Raw genomic sequence first — 19,555 nt, 5'->3', positions numbered from 1 at the left:
TATCTCAGCTGATAATAAACAAACAATTGAATAATTGACACACAGCTGATTCCAGTCTGGCTTAGACTCAGTGGCAGGGGTTATTTTTTTTCTATTACATTGACACTTATACAGTAAAAGGAAGACTTTGAGGAGTGATGTGTTTGGAAACAGAAACAGAAAAAGGTCTTTCACTAAGAGGCTGGTGAAAGAGTGCAGCCCAATTTGAGGCGGTCAACGGTTGCCTCCATTATACGCATCTTTCAACAAACCAACAGGTAAGTATTGCATTTTACATGGATTGTTTCTATTCTCACTTGACATGTCAATAAGGCCATACAGTAATGCATATGTTGATTTTTTTGTCCCTCTAAAGAATGCAACGTCTTCCTCCCTCTGGGGGAAGAGGAAAGCTCCTCAATAATGATCAAGAGCTTGCCGTTGTAGAAATGGTTGTTGCAAATAATGCAATAAAACTGCATGAAATTCAAACCAGAATTGTGGAGGACCATGAGATATTTGACAGTAGCATCAGCCTCACAACCATTACGCGGACATTGTCCAAACACAGAGTGCGGATGAAGCAGCTCTACACTGTCCCCTTTGAGAGGAACAGTGAGAGAGTCAAGGAGCTACGACGACAACACGTCCAGGTATAGTGTATATTCAATTCAATGTCCAGTTCTATAAGCTTTGCACTTTGCAAGTAGGTAACCTACACAGTAATAGGTTACAGTACAGTATGGTATACAGTAAAGACATGATTTACATAAATTTGGTTTCAGAGAGTTATGGAATTGGAGGCCAACCAGGCCCCTCATGAATTCATATACATAGATGAGGCAGGATTCAATCTGGCCAAAAGGCGTCGACGTGGACGAGATGTAATTGGAAAAAGGGCCACAGTTGAAAGCACGTTTTGAACAGGCACAATACTAGTATTATAATGCAACCAAACAGTTGTTGCTGTCCATGGATGGCAAACTTGATAAATATTGCTTTTCAACCGAAAGCAGCCTCAAAAAGATTAAAAACAGGGTTTACTTTGTCAGCATGCATAACACAGGTCACCAGCAGGTTGAACAGGTAAAGGGTTAAAGCAGACAGAAAAAAGAAGCGCAGGAGCAAATTAAGTAATTTACAAATTTGTAAAGACATTTTGATTGTATTTCAAAAAGGTTAATGTAATTTTACTACTTTTGTTCTAAAGTGGAGAATGAGATGGAAAGATGTGGACTTCTGCCATGACATTGACAACACAAAAGCCATGTTGTGCAGAACAGTGTAAGTAAGCATTTTTTTTTATTATTATAATCCACCTCTGAATCAAAGGTTTCACAAATCTGACAATGTTTTAAAGGGTCTTTAGCCTCTGGGATGATCTAGACCACATCTAACAAGTCTGAGTGTAGTGGTTTTTGATCTAGACCTGATCCAATGTGGTCTACATGTAGAAAAAACTGAAATGCCTTCGGATTTTCACAAATAAAGATTTTACGTTATCTATTTTTCTTTTTTTGAGGAGGGGGAGCAGCGTCAAACAGCATTAAGGTTTTAGCTTACATGTCTAACACATGTTCATAACAGTAACAAGATTGGGTGTTCAGGAGTTTCAGAGATTGAATGTCCATGTGTTGAGAGCATTTTCACACTTTTCTCCATAACATTTCCACTTTTCAATAACTTTAGTATCGCTTTAATACAAAAGCATTTAATCACCCTTCTTCAATAGTTCATGAACTGTTAGTTCTCTACTCAGATTATACCACCAGCAAAACTATGTACAACTACAGAATATATTGTAGTTCTACCTTTTTTATGGAAGTTGAGTTTCAGGAAGAAAATGTACTGCATTTTGACAGACTAATGAAACTACTATTGAAATAGAGCAATACAGAAATTTTATGTCTGCTTATTTCTCAGAGATCTTTTGATTCTGACTAAAGTCTGGATCTCAAAAAATCCTAAAGATGAGTCAGGCTACACAAATAACAGTTGTCACAGTAAAGTATATACTGCTGCAATTTTTAAAAACTCTTCAAACCAGTGTGTAGTAATGAAGGGTTTTTTCTTTTAGAAAAAGTGTGTGGCTCTTAAAAGAGCCTTTGAGTTGGTTGCAGCTGAGCAGCAGAGCTGTTTACTTGGAGCTGGTGTACTTGGTGACGGCCTTGGTGCCCTCAGACACGGCGTGTTTGGCCAGCTCCCCGGGCAGCAGGAGACGCACGGCGGTCTGGATCTCCCTGGAGGTGATGGTGGAGCGCTTGTTGTAGTGAGCCAGACGAGACGCCTCGGCAGCGATGCGCTCAAAGATGTCGTTGACGAAGGAGTTCATGATGCTCATGGCCTTGGAGGAGATACCAGTGTCGGGGTGCACCTGTTTGAGCACCTTGTACACGTAGATGGCATAGCTCTCCCTCCTGGTCTTTCTCTTCTTCTTGCCGCCCTTGGCTGCGGTCTTAGTCACGGCTTTCTTGGAGCCCTTCTTGGGCGCAGACTTTGCGGGTTCAGGCATTTTGGTTGGTTTCTACTTCACAGAAACGGATGAATCGGTGAAGGAAGCAGAGACTCTTGTTATGCAGGCTCCATGCAAATGAGACTGTGTGGTCCCCTTCCTGTGATTGGTTAAACTACACATTGGGCTGGAGGTGGGGGTTGTGTTTCAATGGTAACCTTTCTTGTTAAAGTAGTCTGCAGTCTTGAGCCAGTTTGAGCAGATAAAAGGAAGAAAATATGTGGTTACCTTGTGAGAAATTGACATTTTAATTAATCATTAGATCAGTATGAACAATAAGCTTCAGGTGCAAAATACAATCACAAAAACAATAGATTGTATTTAACCTGTCTTGATACAGATTAAATATTAATCTATATGTTGAACAATAAATAAAAATACTGGGCTTGACAATTTGTAACAAAGATTGTAATGAAATAAATTATCGAAATAAACTGAATGTTAAGGAAATCTAAAGATACTAATATTTGTTAACATCTTCAAAAACACAACAAACACACTAACTTCCCTTCCAATCAGATAGTCTTCATCCAACCAACAAAAGCTTTGCAGCAGGTTAAAATCTGCCTTTGTAAAAAATATAATTCCCACCATTCTTGAAAAGTTTTCTGGGTTGATGAAACAGATGAGACAAATCAATATACATATATACATAGATACTTTATTTATAAAATTGGCCTATGAAGATGTTATTACAGAACATCAGCATTAATGTATAGATCAGAGCAGATTTTAATATGGGGGGGGGCTTAGAAAAAAACCCAACTAACAGCAAATAACACGTTAGTTATATAATATATATATATATATATATATATATATATATAAAACCTTTCAAAGAGCCTTAGAAGTGTCTGGCTGATATGTGAGCTGTGGTTTCATGGTGTTAATAGATAGATAGATAGATAATATCCCTTAGCTCATTTGTGATAACAATAAATAAACTATAATTAAAGGTGTAATTATGTAACAATAGAACAAAAGAATGTAACTAAATAATGACTTATGTATAACTAATTATACCATCATGTACTGCTGGTCTACTAGAAGAAAAGATGCCATCCAACAGCTGAACTGTTGCATGTATCATGAGTAATATTGTGGGACAGACTGATGGACAGAGACAGTCATGATTGAAGCACGTGCTTTCTGAGCTCTGCAGGAGAAGGTTGTTTAAATAACACAAGTCCGCCATTCACATTAATTCAGCTCTATGCGCTATGCTTGCTGTTATAGTAGTAAACATTTGTCAATTAATTCATAAGCCTGTGGTGTACTGTGAGGAGGATAAAGCTCTTTGTGACTCAGTGTCTGGCTCTTAAAAGAGCCTTTGGGTTGTTTAGATGTTGGTGGTTGGAGAGTTTAACCGCCGAAGCCGTACAGAGTGCGGCCCTGTCTCTTGAGAGCATACACCACGTCCATGGCGGTCACGGTCTTCCTCTTTGCGTGCTCGGTGTAGGTGACGGCGTCACGGATGACGTTCTCCAGGAAGACCTTGAGCACACCGCGGGTCTCCTCGTAGATGAGACCGGAGATACGCTTGACTCCGCCACGGCGAGCCAGACGGCGGATGGCGGGCTTAGTGATTCCCTGGATGTTATCACGGAGAACTTTACGGTGACGCTTGGCGCCTCCTTTACCGAGTCCCTTTCCTCCTTTGCCTCTTCCACTCATGTTTACTATCTGGTCGACGTTAAGTCAATGATGATCACTCTGAGCTTCACAGCGTTTCAAACCCTTTCTGAGGACGTGAAAGAAGACAGAGCAGAGGCGGGTAACTTCTTCTTCTGTGGATTTTCATGGCCGCTGATAATGAACTCTTTGCTGCATTAGCGCCACCTCCTGAACCGGAGCATGAGTCAAGGCCGGAAGTTCGAGGTCTATTAGCCAGAAATAGACCAATCAGTTTGGAGTGAAATGGATCCTACAATACGTCTCTATGATCTCTATTGCAGTAGAACAATAAATGAATCTCAAATGTAAATTCTCTCATCTCTAACTGTTATCTCCCCTTCACCTTTTGCAGCACGCTCCCAGCTCGGCACACCAAACATGCTGGTTCCAGCACCTCCATATCCACACCACTGTCATTTCTGTAGTGTGATAGTGACTGCCATTTATAGAGAGGTAAGACTTTGTTACTTTTGATATGACATATTTAGATTCAGATCTGGGTATACATGCGTGGGTATTCAGTTATATTGCATTACATTTTATGAGTTGATCATACTTTATGCTTTGTATTCAAAATCAAACTATTTTAAATAAGGGCAACATGCTCGCTTCTCTTGGTTCTTGTTAAAAGTTTCCTGCAGCATTTGTCATCCAGTGGTCTCTTGTGAGGACATCAGGGAAGAGTCTGTTCCTCTCCACACACCTTGTTGGGCCCCGTCCTTTACAAAGGCCTCATCAACAGAAAATTACATTTTCATGCCCGACACGTTGTGAAAACTGCCACTAACTTTTTCGGCCATCTGCAAAAATATCTTACTCAAAATTAGGTTCTCTATCTTTTTTTCTAATAATTTGTGCAGCCAAAGACTGACCGGAAAATATTTCTGAGATTAGGCTTCAGAGAAGAAAAGCAACATTTGAATCTCTGTCTTTTTTCTTTTTTTTTTTTGATACATTCTTTATTATTTATTTCTAAAATACTGCTATCAACTTTTGAGTATCATCTTATGCTGCATATGCATTAACACTTTAGAAAAGAAACTCTATAACATTATTGTACAAAAATTTTATTGTGTATAATTCTTTAAGGATAAAGGAGCAGAGTATGTTGTTATGAGGCTGCAGCAGTTGAAACAGGCAGTGTGATCACATTACAAATGTACAATGGTATCGTCTTTGTCGTCATGTACGCTGGTCAGCACGACTTCTCCTCCATCATATGGACGGCTTTGGTAAACTTTCAGGTGAAGGTAAATGTGCCCTCCTACATGAACCTGCAGGGAAGAGAGAGTAAAAATGACAGAAACATTGAGGATCTTCTACCATTTAAAAGTTCACCTGGATGCCACAATTAATTTAGTCCATATCCGTACACCTGAGACTTTCTTTCTTTACTTTGAAACAAATGATATCACAACATTAATTACCTTGATCAGGTAGTTTGTTCCATTTACAACTTGGCTGGTGTATTTAACTGCTCTGAATTCCTCATAAACCTTCTTTGTGTTTTTCTGTACTTCGCCCTTCACCTGTGTGTGAAGGAAATAAAAATTAATGTAAATCCAGAGTTAAATGCAGACCTCAGAATCGTGTGAGAGGTTGTGAAAAACGAAAATAGACTGAAGCTCACCTGATCACAAATCTTCTGGATTTCCTCAGTGGCATCCATTGGGTCAGTGAATCCTCCAGGCATGTTAGTCATCGTCTCAAGGTCCGTTAACAGAGTTAACAAGTTAACAGAGAAGTCAGTCGTCTGCTTTTAATGTCTCAAGTGTTCATTTCCAGCTGGTTATCAGACATATTTATACTGTGTAACTACCCTTAGATACGCACTGAAAGGTGGATCTGATGTCGGGTGGAGCTGTTGTATACGTGTAACCACAGCCCACATATGAGTGTGGTTAGTGTTGCTCATCCTTGATGAATTTCTCCACATATTGCAGCTAACACTGTGGCACTTCTCATAAACTGCACGTCTCAGATTGTGTAATTCAGATTCTGATCCTCTGGCGTATCTTTAAAGAAGCTGTGACCAAGAAGCTTTTATACTGACAAATGTTCAACTAATCCCAAATATGTGAAAGGTGTTGTTTGTAGTGACGAAACCACAGGTTATTACCATCTTACTTTTGAGTTCCCCTTCGCTCTATGGAGCATTTTAGGTGTTAGGAACATCACGGGCAGGCTACATTTAGGGTATCTTGAAAATCAAATGCAGGTTTAAAGAAACAGGCCACCATTTTGGGAAATATGTTTATAAGCTCTCATGTCTTTATGGTAAATATGAAGCTGCCTGGCTGAAAACAGCAGACAATTTGTTCAACTTAGCTATGGCTCCTTGCCAAGCCGTGCGGCACCTAATCCCCATGATACCACAATTTATGTGTTTTTACACTTCAGTGGATTTAACTAAAGAGATATGTTTTAATTAGCGGTGCTGGAAGGTGAATTGTTATATTATATAAGCCAGGCTGGCTGCCGCTGCTTTGATGCTAAACATGACACAATGAACTCTGGGCTTTCTTTGCAAAACTGGCTGCTTTTTCTCACTCAAAGCTGACCTTTGGTGATGGAGGCAGATCAGTCTTCATAATGCCAGTAATAATTTATTGCTTAACAGTGAGCGAATAGCTTTACCAGAATTGGCAGCGGTCAGCAGACGCTTGCATTTCAGGGACACTCCTAACTGTAAGGTTGTGTTCACTCCCCAGTGTTTTGGAACGTAAAGCCCACCCACACCCTTTATCAAAAAAATCGTCGTCTCCTCCTCCTTCACATTCCCTTTTTGAATTTCTCAACAATTAGTGAGAGTTTCTTGTCAGGGAAGTTGCATCATATTGCTTTTGACTTGGAATACACTGACATTTGTTTTGTGTGCAGATTCCTGGGGTGTATTCGTAGCTGTGTATGCTGTTGAATATGATATGAGTTTTCTACGTAGGAAGCATGCTACACTTTTTTTAATTTATTTTTTTTTACATGCAATAATGCTGACTAATCAGAAGAAATAAGGACACCGAGTTTCACAGGTGATTCAATATCATGATTTCAAGATCATTAAAGAAACGTTTCTGATTGTAAGTGTACAAAGGAGAAACATTATCTTAATCACTGAAACCTGGACTCAGTACATGCTGAACAAACATGAAACATTATGTAAATTGAAAAAAATTCACAAATAGATTTTATGACATGAACATATTGCTTTTCAGTATTTAAAGAAATATGTCATGTACAATTTCTGATGTAGCTAAAATAGCCTCTTTAAAATTAATATGGTGGAAAAATGTTTACAATCCAATAACCTTTCAATTAAAACCCCCTTTTTTTTTAGCATTTAAGCAGCACATGAACAATAACTAAATTAGCTTACATACAAGCACATTTTTAAGTGTTTATATTTTGTACTCCTCCTGTGAAGCATTAGCAAATGTTTTGTAAAAGGATAATTAACCACTGACAATGTAACCTAACACACCTGTAATCCCATTACACAAGACATGTACGGAACAAACACTGTGTCCCTCCATAACATGTGAAGGTGCAGAGCAGCTGCATTAACATTAAGACAGTGAAAAGCAAAGAGCGCAGCCAAGAGAGCAGGAGGGTCATTTCTGTATTTTACACTGGAGGGAGCCAAAGCAAAAACCTGTGAGAGGTCAGCCGGGTTACAAAGTAGAGACATTAAGATGAATAAAATATACAGTATATTAATAGCGCTTGTGTAATCTAAATTTGGTTATTAGATCATTTTGAATAAAAATGCCTTTTTTTGTTGTTTTGTTTTTGTTTTACATATTAAAGTAGCCGGTGTAGTTGCTTTACTTTTGGTAAATAATGAGCATTTAAAGCTCATCCAGTCAGCCGTCTCCTGTTAATCTCATTTTGTCAATAAAAAAGAAAGAAATGTAGAAAGAAAGAAAATGAATCACAATTATATTTTAAAAAGCAACATCAGAGAGCTAAGAGAGCTGCGGGAAAAATAAAAAGGGCAAATATCTGCAAAGTTATTTGATTTAGGAACAGAAAATCATGCAGCATGTGCTTCACAAAGAGGAACAGCAGTCACGAGATGAAACTGGCTGACTGGGATGTGAGTAATGAGTAAATTCGACCCACTGTTGCCAAGCACAGCTGCAGTGTGATTGTAGTCACTTCAAGTCACAATAAGGTTGTGTGATTAATGGTTTCAACATTTCTAACAGGATTTCATTTGTCTTGGGGGGGGGGGTTAGTAGATTGCGTAAGACACATATTTCACAGACACAGGTTAGTGAGGTCTGTCAACAGTTTAATGCACCTGTGTGTCATGAATAAGTAGTCTGTGCTGACATCTGACATGGTGGTATGGTAACCACACCAGGTCATAAAGCAAGAGGTAAAATAAAACCTTTATGCTTGAAAGAGTATGTTATGTTGTTGTTTTGGATGTTAAATCTCTGATAGTGTAACTGATATAATATGATTTTTACATGTAAAACCCCATGTGGCCTGGGCACCTGTATGACACTTGAATGATGAAAAATACATATATTCAAAATAATAATAAAAAGCTGTGAATGTTACTGTGAATGTTAATCAAATATGTCAGAAGATAATAAACCTTTAAAAACACACCCATTTTTTTGAAAAGATTGTTAAATAAGCATATAAATTAGGCAATGAAAATACAAAACATATTTGAAAAAAAAAATCTACTCAAATGATGATTAAATGCAGCAATAACTGTAAGAATCCATCAAACTATCCTTTACAAACAGAGCTGTCGCCGTGGAGAAGCTGCGGTGTGGTGGGTGTGACTCAGGAATGCCACATGCTTCACAGCTCAGTGCAAAAATACATTCAGTGTTTAAGGTTCAGTTTACTATGTCATCGTTTCATCGTTTCTCACTACAGGCGTGTATGAAGGCTCGAGTGTAGACAGGCTCATAATAGTAGATGTATTGACCTGTGAGTGACGTTCGGTGTGAAGAATCAAATTCATCATGTTAAAGAAAACAAGCAGGAAAACTCGACATGTCACTCGTCACATTCAATGGATTAGACTTTAACCTCCCCTATATATCATGTACAATCAGTATACACATGTTTCACACACCTATGTGCACTAAGGTGTGTGTGTGTGAAACTATGTGCACTCCTTTAAGTATTCAAGTACAACAATTGCTGGTCTGTACCTTTGGTTATTTAATAAACTGTATAAAACTCATCTGGACTAAAGTATGGATTTGTATGAACGCCTCACACTTAGCCTCTTGAGCAGCTTTCTTTTATGGCCACTGTCTCTACAGGAGATGATATAATTCTTTGATAAATACTGTGCATTAATTAACACATGTAAATGTCCTTAAACTTGCTTCAAATTATATTATAGTGTGTTAGATATCATTGATTTCATGTTGACATATTGATTATGAATGCTAAAGAGAGGGACTATTACATGGCTCCACACCCTGGAAATGTTTTACTCAGTGCACTGTAACCCCAAATTATTAAACAAATCTATATAAAATGCTTCAGAGGGGATTTTTTTTTGTTTGTTTTTTCTCCACATACATTGGAAAGAGTCCCAAAAAAAAAAAACATTGTAAAAAATTTTTTTTAAAAAACAGAGTCAGAGTGACAAAGCTTCAGAGGGGACTTTGCATTGAGATCCATAAATCAATCAAAGAGTTTGGAACAATGTCAACAACTGCCACGTTTAGTTGATACAAAATCTTATAGTAACTTGTTTTAGATGACACATTTCAGTTTTTAAGTTTGATACTTTTGCATACGTTGCAAAAAATATGTCATTATGGGTTATTCAGAGTAGAGGGAGCAAAAAGTGAAGGGGCCTGAACACTTTCTGAAGCCGCTGTATGACCTGAAGCTAACTCACGATTCAGAAACCACCACAGAGAGAAAAGCAAGAATTAAGACGATCACAACAAATATGATTAATTCAATTATTTATTTATTTCACCTTGTACAAAAGAGTTCCCATTTGACATATTCCTACCATCATGACCTGCAATCCATAATACAGTATGTTATTACATGTTAGCACTGGTTAATGTAAAAAGGCCAGGATAATGTAATAAAGCTGATTAAAATGACAGTGGAGCCTGTAGGCACTGCTAGGATGCTTTGCTTGGTTACGGATCCCGTTAGAAATACTCAATAGGATCATGGTGGCTCTTGGCTTGCTGTAAATCGCTCAGCTGAAGTTCCTCTCCATGACACGGCAGTGTCTTGTAAACACGGAGGTGAATATGTTCATCTCCTCCCACATGGACCTGCAAGGAAGCAAAAGTAAGAGTTTGTGTTCACCCGATGAATGCGAGTCCCAGTAATCACCCTCCTTAAAGCTCTGTTTTGCTCTCCAACAACTCCAGAGAAAAACAGGAACCATATAATGGATTTTTTTTCTTTTGCTGGAAAAGGTGGGTCATTGCTAAAAAAAAAAAAAAAAAAAAAAAGTGCAATGCAAGACGAAAAATTTTTGGTAAAAAGTGTGAGTTTGGGATATTGATATTTGATGATTAAATGTTCTGATTTTGTTTGGAGATCAGTTTGAATGTTTTGATATGATATGTGAACAAATGTAACAAGTATTATCAGACATGATATTTTCATTTTGTCAAAGTAGCTTTTGTTCGTACAAGATTTTAAAGAAAAAAGAAAAAAACCCTCTGCATTGTAAATAATAATCACCTTAATGAAGTAGTTGGTCCCGGCCACAAGCTGCGTTTTGTAGCTCTTGGCTGTGAAAACATCGTAGGTCTTCCCTGCCTTGGTCTCTGCTTTGGACTTAACCTGAATAACAATGAAGTGACACCAATATCAAAAATGAAACACGGGCCCTGTTTACTGTGTGTGAATAGTTCTGAAGGAACAAAGTCCAAGTGTAACAATGATCATTTCTCCACTTACGCTGTCAGTGATCTTCTGAATTTCTTCGTTGGCATCAATAGCCTCCCCAACACCTCCACACATACTCTGCATTGTGACAGTTTTCTGTGGAAAAGCGAGGAAATGAAGGAAACTGTCTGCGTCTGTGTTTTTGAGCTGCTCACTTTGAGTCACTGAATCATATGATGCTTTGGACCGTACCATCAGCGTAGGAGGAGGGGGGGGGGGGTTCAAACGATGCTGCTACCCGATTACATTATCTGATTTGAATTTTTTTTTTTTATTAGTTTTGTATTTCTAATGCAAATCACTTAAAGTAGCAGGAAAGGAGGCACATAAAACATATGGAGACATTTTTCTTTGTTTGTCACTCTTTAAAGTGTGCTGGTCCGAGGCGTGGCTGAGCTGGGATGTGTCAGCTGGGCATGTGTTCAATACTGACTGCGAGGAAGTGACAGGTTTCAAAAATAAGTGGGCGAAATAATGGCTGCTTCGTTAGGGTGAGCACCGCGTGGGTCTAATGCCCGCGTGGACCGTTTGGGGTATGTCATTCACTCCCTGTGTCCCCTGTCTGTCTCCACTGTCTCTTTCAAAAAATAAAAAAGTTTCACCGATATGTTCCTGCACTACCGGATTCATCGGTCTCAGGACTGTATTTCTAGGACCCTGGTTTTTCCCGACAGTGCCATCTAGAGAATTGGATGACCGCAAACAAACAAAAAAAAAAAACTCCCATAAAGGTGTATTCCACACAAATGCTGTTTTCTTTCTGCTGGTTCTGTGTAATTAGCATATTTAGGTCATTATAAAGTAAAATAAAGACGGAATCCTATGTGGCCTTTGCAGTCACTAAGTCTCTGCCAGATATTTGAAAGGTTGGAAAGAGGATAGCTGAAGCAATAAAAGTTTGTTGCACCTCAAGGTTGGAAAAACCTCCACCTTGATGGAAGTAAATGAAACTCCTGATATAAAGGATGAGCAAATATTAAAACTCAGTCAATAAAAGACATGTAGAAAACTTTCAACAGAGACTTTGTCAATATTAAACCAACCTGTTTTGTATTTCTTGCGCAAAGTAAATAACAGGAAGGAAGGTGTGGAAGATTATTGCAATAATTATCTGTCTATCTTTCCGGATAATGTTTGTAATTCCAAGGTGTGGCTGTGCTGAGAGGTTCCAGCTGGGCGTGTGTTCAACACTGGCAGCAGATAACAAGCTTGGACGACACTGGTGACACTGAAAACAGGAAAAGAAAATATTTATTTCACTTACCTGTAGTGGTATCTAGTCACGCAAATAGGTTTGTTCAGATTTTTGATCTTTTTCAGCAGTGAAACGAGCAGCGTTCCCATGACTCCTACTCCTCTCATTAGGTGTGAAAGACTTGATATTTTTTCATTTCTGGAAAAGCTCTGATCAAAGCATGATGGAGACTAATAAGAAAGCAAATGGTAAAACGCAGTGAGGGCATCAACCCATCTGGTGGACGAGTACAACAAATCCAAGATCAGTAAGAAACTTAACCTAATCCTGACTTTCATTCATCTATCTGGAATGATGGATCCATCAGTGTAAAATCTAATAAATTACATCCACCTCAAACTTTGGCCACCTGACCTTGTTTTACAACATTGTCTGTAGGCTTTTCTGTTGAATTGGTCCCTGCTGACGTCAAAAGAGAATCTCTGGCTTGAGGTGCGGCAAGAGATAATAGATGATTGGCTGGATTTATTACACCAACTAGTTTTTACTAAATGTGAATGAAAGAATTTTCAGAGAGCAGAGATTAATAATCCTGTGCGGATTCCCAAACTCCCACATCACAAGCCGAGGATGTCTACGGATGGCAACTACTTCAACTATACAGTGATGTTCCGCTCCTAGACAGCTTCATATTAATAGTTTTTTTGCCATGCTAGAGGAACAAACCCCTTAGATTTATTGTATCTTGTGAGTGTGTGAGCAGCTCAGGCCGTACCCGGTTAATGTACAGCAGCAATGTAAGTATGTTACAAGAATCTCATGGGAGAATAAATGGTTTTCATGGAACCACACACCAAAGACAGATGAGTTTTCAGCAATTGTACATTGTGTGGCAGGGATAAGGCAGGGAAAGGTGCAAGTATTTGGGCGCCTCGAAATAAAGCTGAGATGTGTGTGAAGGCTTTGCAGGTTGTAGCTGCAGTAATATGCGAATGGAGATCTCAAGGGTCAGTGAAGAGATGTTTTAATGAGCTCTGAGTGGGAAAGAGTTCCGAAGTGATAATGAGGCGGCACTAAATATATTCCCCCACGATGGCTGATCCCCCTGGGGAGCGATGAGTTAAGCTATATGCGATATTATTCCATCTGGGGATGGTGGGTGGCGATGGGAGAGTTGTTTTCACTGACCGATACAATGCTGGAGACTGGGCGGCTGCCAAGGAGATGAAAGTGTGTGATGATGGCGATAAAAAGGAGGAAACTCACACAAGAGAGATTGTTCACTGATGGGAAAAACAATTGTCTTTTTATTATTGATTCAAAATAGGTCAAATGAATAGAGTCTAGAGTGAGATTAGTAATGGAGAAGAAGAAAGCATATGTGTTAAGAACAAAGTCATGTTAAAACCTTGGAACACACCCCAATGAGAAAGTCCCTGGGTGAAAGTAGAGGGAAATTGCACAACCAGAGAATGGAGCCAAGCATTTTTCATTTTTGCAGAGATATCTTCCAAAAGAAAAAAAAAACAAATTGACAAATTACCAACCATATTACTCATTCAAGTAAAGACATTTGTGAAGATGTGAAGGCAAGAAAGTGGGATTAGACTCCCAATGCAGATTAAATCTTCTTTGCACACGGGATCTGAGTGGCATTTGTTAAAAGATCCAAATGTGGGCTTTGTTTGAAAAGAAATTTACTTGGAAGATTTACAAAGACAAGTCTCTACAAGCTGAAAGCCTTCAGGTTGCTCTGTGAAGTTTGCTGGTGTGCTCCAACCCCAGTGGATATTTAGCTGAAATGTAACAATCCAGTCGGGTTGTCGATACGGAAACTGGCTTTAAGCTATGAAACAAAACTCCAAGGACAAAAAAGAAATCCAAAAAAAGATTTATCTTTTTTTTTTTTTTTTTCTAAATTGCCAAAGTTTGCAGGAAATTAAGAAACTGTCTAACATCTGGAAATAGTGTCCCAGACAACAGAATGTGTAATAGACCACAGTTTAGAAATAATGTAGCTTCAGGTCTTTACAGGGACTGAAGAGCGGAGAAACAATGTCTGAACTTTCAATATCCTCACTTTAAAAGGTTTGCAACAAGATGGAGGTGTTTGTTGGACTTTTGGCAAAGAGACAGTGAGATATAAAAATGTCTTATCATGACAAGACAAAAAGGAGAGTATTCAAGAAAAACAGAATATATTAACACTGAAAATGACTCGTTCAAGTTTTATTGGCTAATTGAAATTCTGGACATGAAATCCTTTTGACTGCAGTTTGGGGGAATTTGCTTAATTTTGAATATAAAAGTATGACCTGTACAGCTTGGATACAGATGAAACATATAAACTGCACATTTTCTTAAGGATAGCAAAAGAGTCCATCAAAGAATATTGGCAATATTTTAGTATTAGTATTTTAACTGTTTTAGTTATTTGCTGGTTTACTTCCCTTCGTCAAAAGCACAAGAACCAATTGCAGGGTGTTGTTAGGTGCTTTCTAATGTTTGTATTATTGTAATATTTGTATGTGTGTGGGTGTGTATGTGTATTTCTAAGATTTGCGGTTTGTGGAGTAGCAGCCAAAATGTCCTCACTCTGTTGGAAAAATACTTTTTATCAGTACATCAATATCAAGTACACACACACACACACGCACACAGGCAACTGTGTCATTATTTGCATATTAAAGGTGATCACCGGAGACACATGTGGCATCTGATTTCAGTGCTGAGTGTGACACACACACCCAGCATGTGAATCTTGTTTCCATCACTTCAGAGGACATTACATTGACTTACATTCATTTCCTGGAGATTTACCCTAATCCTAACCATCATCTTGTCATCTCATCTACACCTAACCTTATACCTTCACTCTTTACCATTTATATTATGGGCCTTTTTGTCCCCAAAAGGAAGGGGAGTCCACATAATGTTATTGTGTAAACACATGTTTTGCCCCCAGGACATACAGAAGCAAAACCAAATTAATCTTATAAAATAAAACTATAAATTGATCAAACAAAGTGCTATGTGTAGAACTGAAGCAGTTAATTGTTGTGGATCAAACCTCAAACCAACTCCAAACAGAACATATATATATATATATTATATATATATATATATATATATATATATATATATATACTATACCTATTCCAACCGAAAGATGGCGACAAACGCAGCGCATAGTGCGGGACACTCCTGAAGACGAAGAAGAAGAAGCGCGTGAGAGTTGTCAACACTCTTGAACCATGTTAAGACTTCGCTGTGGTCTGAGCTGGTCACTTGTCCTCGTCATGCTGTCCTATGTGCTGTCACGAAGTTTCTGCCAGGTCGTCGCGGAAGTTACCCGCCCGACCATTGGCTCAGTTTTACGGACTTTCACAACGTCCAGTCCTAAATGCGGAGGAACATCCAACAATGGTAAAAAAAAATATATATATACATATATATATTTCCTGCTAGGTAACAGCAACAACCTTAAGTAGCCTACCCCAAACTATTCCTGTAGGCCGTGTCTGTTAGTAGTGAATTATATTCACTAGTTATATTCCCATTATTGTCGTTTTAAAGTGCTATCTAGTGCTTACTAGTGTACAAAAAAAATGTTTTATAGCCTAGATACTGTAGTGGTTTCTGCCACTATCAAAGCCTACCTGTGCATCTGGATGGTCTGCAGGCTGTATGGTTGTTTGGCTGCCTGTCAGGTGCTTAGCTGTGTTTACCTGCAGTAGAAGTTAAATAAACAGGCTGCTATTAAATCAGTGAATGGTGAGATGAAGTTATTGTATTTATCAGTAAATGGGTTGCACACTGATAAAAGTTGGATTGGAGTGTTGTATTAAGTGTAGCCTTGTGTTTTCACCTCAGCTTCAGTGGTGACTTACTCGCAGCTGAAGACCATGCTGTCCAACCGTAACATCCAGCTATTTGATGTGAGGAATCCTGATGAATACCAGGCTGGACGCATCCCAGATGCTGTTAACATCCCATGTAAGTGATCACACGTGCAAAGCTGGGAAAGGGGTGGTTCTCTCTGAGCTTTTTACTTTCATATTCTTATGTGTGTCTGAATATCAGTGGGAAACCTGGAAGAGTCTCTGAAGCTGTCTCCAGAGAGCTTTGAGCAGAAATATGAAGTGAAGGCTCCTGGGAAAGATGATGACAACATCGTGTTTCACTGCAGAACCGGCAAGAGGAGCGCCACAGCACTGGACATCGCCGGTCAGCTGGGGTTTAGCAGGTAAACAACAGCACATGCACCTGTTTACACACACGAAACATGAACCAAACGTTATACTACTACTCATGACCCTGTGAAGCTCATGATTCATCACGGTTCACAATCCACTGTTTAACTCTCTGAATGAAATTCGAGACAAACTAAATTAGATTTTAACCATGTTACACAATGTGGACTCTGCCTAAGCTGTAGTGTGGCTACACAGCACTGTAAACGGCAAATTCGAAGCATTTTGCTATTTAATTATTAATCGAATCGGTCGTGCTGTCGCAACTAGAGTACAATGTCCTCAGATGTTACTTCAGTTTGTTGAACGGTGGATGAGCTTTTAGTAGAAATTCAAACAACAGTGTTAAGAGGCTAAGCTATTCTCATTATGTTTCTTTTTCTCAGGGCGAGACATTATGAAGGAGGGTACAGTGAGTGGGCAGAGCTAGAAGGAAAATGAATCTGGGCTGGATTCTGCACTTTATAGTCAAAATTAAAGTTAAATCAAAACTACAGAATATACAAAAAAGACATACAGGTTACAATTTCACAATTTCAAAGTAACTGTTAGTTTAAAAGTAACTACCACTTAGAAAATTTCACTTCATTGACTTGTAACATTTTTTTTAAATGATGTGACCCTTCCAATATTATTCTATGTATCCATTTGATACCATTTAAAGGAATATGATTTATGACTGAACTGATTAATGTGAAAATACTTGATGTTGATTAAATTATATATAAAATTCATCATGTCTCAGTGTCCTTGTAGACCTACAGTTTGTCCCAATTCCACATTGCACGCCATTTTTTTTTTCAGTAAATGCGTACACTTTCTGTAGTTAGCAGCCAAAAAAACAACATACACTGTTCACTTTTTCCCAATTCATCATTTGTTTCTTTTTAATTCCTTGTAGTAGTTTGTAAAAATGAACTGTAAGAATAAAACAAAATGAGAAAAGACAAAAATAGGAAAATGAAATATAAGCAAATAACAGAAAATCTAAGAAAGAGATGTATTTTTAAAAAGATGAATAAAAGTTTAGTTAGAAAATAATAAGAGCTGATGGATTTATAATGACAGAGTTGCATTATAAAATAACAAATATTCACTTTTTGATTGCATGTATTTTATTTTCTGATTTTTTCCAGTGTGAACACACTTCATAGTCAACTTGCTTAAATGTGCAGAATTAGGACATAGTTGCTTTTTCCAATTCTAAACCATTGTATAATGTATACTGTATAATATGTATTAATCTTTCACTGTTTTTGCAGTAAGTCGACAAGAAGTTAATGTACTAAACTGTTTCATATTAACATAACATCATAGACACACTGAACAAAACTTGCTTAGTGTCATTGTCCTCATAGTGGCATATAAGCAGTTTGATCTCTGGACCAATAGATGGCAGCAAAATTTCAACCAATGCTGATGTTTATTTCCATTTTTCCACTGCCACTGTCCTTTATCATTACTGTAGTGATGCCCTCTCAGGCCTGACCTTCACACTGATATTATTCTAGACAGCTATAGAGCCTGTGAGTAACACCTCTGTGAGCAGCTGTCAAGACCTCGATCTGCACAAGGTCCATGCATCCCTCATTCGGATGGAGAGCAGGTCCTACTTCACCCTCCACCTTTCCATCCTATCCCCTCTCATCGGGACTATTTGAAAAATATCAACAGTTACAGCAGGTATTTGCATGTGGGTGGCTAGACGAATCAATGCTCTGTTTATGAGCTCTGTGTGGCAGGGGTGGGAGGGGTTGTGAAAGCCCACTGTGGGTTTATACATCAGAGTTGATCTCAGTGAGCGTGAACAAGGAGTTTGGACATGCTTATATTACAAAACTCCTTTATTTATTTATTTTCTGCACATTTAACTCCATGTTATAAATCACAGAATCAGTGAGGCAATAGCCATTACAGAAAAAAAATGTACTCGCTTGCAGCTATTATTCATGTGAGAGACTGAGATTGACGCTCTGAATGTTGCACAGTGAACATAAATGGCGTGCAAGGGAAATCAGAGTTTACTGGTCATTTTTTGCATGAGTGGAGAGGCCTGTAATATCATCCAAAGTCAAAATTCAGCATGTGTTGTGGACGTCACACACCATTGATTTCTGTCCAGTTTCAAATGTATGGATTACGCCAGCTACAGGATTGTCTTCAGCTCTGCACAGCACAGGAGATATTTGCCAGCGTGCTGCTGTGGAGACGAAGGATGGGTCAAATTTCCAATGAGCACCAAGGACGTTTGGGCACTTTTCCATTAGTTAAAACACAAACTGGGTGCAGGTTCATTATGAAAAATGAGCAGTTCAGGGCTGTTTGTCAGCTGCTGCGATTACATAGAATAGGCCATCAACTCCCTGCTGCTCAGTGCTTTTAAAAGATCCACATTAAGGGAGGCTTTGTAATAACATCTCGATGTGCTTTTGCAGTCTGTCATTTGTTAAAGATATCTGGAAACATTAGCCATTCGGTCCTCATTTGCTTCTCAAGAGACATATTAACTGACACCCCCCAACTCCCTAATTAAATGCCACAGAAAAGTCTTGAATTTCTTCTACAGCAAAATTGTTGCAAGTTGGAACTGGTTCACAGGAAAAAAAAAAAATATTTAAAAAAAAAAAAAAAATATATATATATATATATATATATATATATATATATATATATAAAACACCTTCCTTTGCTACATTGGTTTGGTCTCATTTGTTTGTAATGTGCTGCAGGAGCTCCTGTAGGGCTTATTGCTCTTATCTTAAAATGCCATGTAGAAGATAGCAAAACAAAGCACACTGGCTGGGAATGTGAGATATAAGACACAAGCTCCTGGTACTTTTTATCTGCACTGAGAGGTTTTTGTTTTTCTTTGCATTTCTTGTGTGGTAGAGGGGTGGAAATGGACCCATAGGATAGTAGAGCCACAGTGTCAGTCTATACATTTTTCACAGCTTAGACCCAGACCTGACCTCATTTACGCTCTGTAGGTCTTACTGGTCCTGTTTTATGAGGCCAGCATTAGTCTATTTTTATGCAATG

The 19,555-nt window shown here is 38.4% G+C and overlaps 5 protein-coding genes across 5 annotated transcripts; 1 reads left to right on the top strand and 4 right to left on the bottom strand.

The window, feature by feature from the left end:
* Positions 1 to 2,076: 2,076 nt before the first annotated feature.
* Positions 2,077 to 2,504, bottom strand: LOC130161600 (histone H2B 1/2-like). The gene has a single exon (XM_056364983.1). It carries the CDS (start codon positions 2,489 to 2,491, stop codon positions 2,117 to 2,119), a length of 375 nt encoding a protein of 124 aa, XP_056220958.1. The 5' UTR covers positions 2,492 to 2,504; the 3' UTR covers positions 2,077 to 2,116.
* Positions 2,505 to 3,831: 1,327 nt separating this feature from the next.
* Positions 3,832 to 4,168, bottom strand: LOC130161606 (histone H4). Its single transcript, XM_056364990.1, has one exon. The coding sequence runs from the start codon at positions 4,163 to 4,165 to the stop codon at positions 3,854 to 3,856; it is 312 nt and encodes a 103-aa protein (XP_056220965.1). The 5' UTR covers positions 4,166 to 4,168; the 3' UTR covers positions 3,832 to 3,853.
* A 1,048-nt stretch (positions 4,169 to 5,216) lies between these two features.
* Positions 5,217 to 5,965, bottom strand: LOC130161605 (cystatin-A1-like). Its single transcript, XM_056364989.1, has 3 exons — positions 5,796 to 5,965; positions 5,593 to 5,694; positions 5,217 to 5,439 (listed from the first exon to the last, which is right to left on the bottom strand). Exons 1-3 carry the CDS (start codon positions 5,865 to 5,867, stop codon positions 5,317 to 5,319), a joined length of 297 nt encoding a protein of 98 aa, XP_056220964.1. The 5' UTR covers positions 5,868 to 5,965; the 3' UTR covers positions 5,217 to 5,316.
* A 4,134-nt stretch (positions 5,966 to 10,099) lies between these two features.
* Positions 10,100 to 11,239, bottom strand: LOC130161303 (cystatin-B-like). Its single transcript, XM_056364513.1, has 3 exons — positions 11,081 to 11,239; positions 10,862 to 10,963; positions 10,100 to 10,443 (listed from the first exon to the last, which is right to left on the bottom strand). Exons 1-3 carry the CDS (start codon positions 11,150 to 11,152, stop codon positions 10,315 to 10,317), a joined length of 303 nt encoding a protein of 100 aa, XP_056220488.1. The 5' UTR covers positions 11,153 to 11,239; the 3' UTR covers positions 10,100 to 10,314.
* A 4,247-nt stretch (positions 11,240 to 15,486) lies between these two features.
* Positions 15,487 to 17,250, top strand: si:ch211-161h7.8 (thiosulfate:glutathione sulfurtransferase). Its single transcript, XM_056364844.1, has 4 exons — positions 15,487 to 15,689; positions 16,137 to 16,259; positions 16,347 to 16,509; positions 16,903 to 17,250. Exons 1-4 carry the CDS (start codon positions 15,518 to 15,520, stop codon positions 16,955 to 16,957), a joined length of 513 nt encoding a protein of 170 aa, XP_056220819.1. The 5' UTR covers positions 15,487 to 15,517; the 3' UTR covers positions 16,958 to 17,250.
* Positions 17,251 to 19,555: the final 2,305 nt, after the last annotated feature.

The sequence above is a fragment of the Seriola aureovittata genome, chromosome 20, assembly GCF_021018895.1.
Source record: "Seriola aureovittata isolate HTS-2021-v1 ecotype China chromosome 20, ASM2101889v1, whole genome shotgun sequence".
Classification (NCBI taxonomy): Eukaryota; Metazoa; Chordata; class Actinopteri; order Carangiformes; family Carangidae; genus Seriola; species Seriola aureovittata.
This window is presented reverse-complemented; position numbering and strand designations above follow the sequence as displayed.

What these genes read in the sequence shown, in the direction of transcription:
- LOC130161600 (XM_056364983.1), bottom strand. Translation starts at nt 2,491, where the DNA reads ATGCCTGAACCCGCAAAGTCTGCGCCCAAGAAGGGCTCCAAGAAAGCC.
- LOC130161606 (XM_056364990.1), bottom strand. Translation starts at nt 4,165, where the DNA reads ATGAGTGGAAGAGGCAAAGGAGGAAAGGGACTCGGTAAAGGAGGCGCC.
- LOC130161605 (XM_056364989.1), bottom strand. Translation starts at nt 5,867, where the DNA reads ATGACTAACATGCCTGGAGGATTCACTGACCCAATGGATGCCACTGAG. An exon ending in TCCAGAAGATTTGTGATCAG is followed by an intron (nt 5,695 to 5,795) that starts GTGAGCTTCAGT and finishes CTTCACACACAG; the next exon opens with GTGAAGGGCGAAGTACAGAA. An exon ending in GAACAAACTACCTGATCAAG is followed by an intron (nt 5,440 to 5,592) that starts GTAATTAATGTT and finishes TCTTCCCTGCAG; the next exon opens with GTTCATGTAGGAGGGCACAT.
- LOC130161303 (XM_056364513.1), bottom strand. Translation starts at nt 11,152, where the DNA reads ATGCAGAGTATGTGTGGAGGTGTTGGGGAGGCTATTGATGCCAACGAA. An exon ending in TTCAGAAGATCACTGACAGC is followed by an intron (nt 10,964 to 11,080) that starts GTAAGTGGAGAA and finishes ATTGTTATTCAG; the next exon opens with GTTAAGTCCAAAGCAGAGAC. An exon ending in GGACCAACTACTTCATTAAG is followed by an intron (nt 10,444 to 10,861) that starts GTGATTATTATT and finishes GCTTCCTTGCAG; the next exon opens with GTCCATGTGGGAGGAGATGA.
- si:ch211-161h7.8 (XM_056364844.1), top strand. Translation starts at nt 15,518, where the DNA reads ATGTTAAGACTTCGCTGTGGTCTGAGCTGGTCACTTGTCCTCGTCATG. An exon ending in AGATGCTGTTAACATCCCAT is followed by an intron (nt 16,260 to 16,346) that starts GTAAGTGATCAC and finishes TCTGAATATCAG; the next exon opens with TGGGAAACCTGGAAGAGTCT. An exon ending in GGTCAGCTGGGGTTTAGCAG is followed by an intron (nt 16,510 to 16,902) that starts GTAAACAACAGC and finishes TCTTTTTCTCAG; the next exon opens with GGCGAGACATTATGAAGGAG.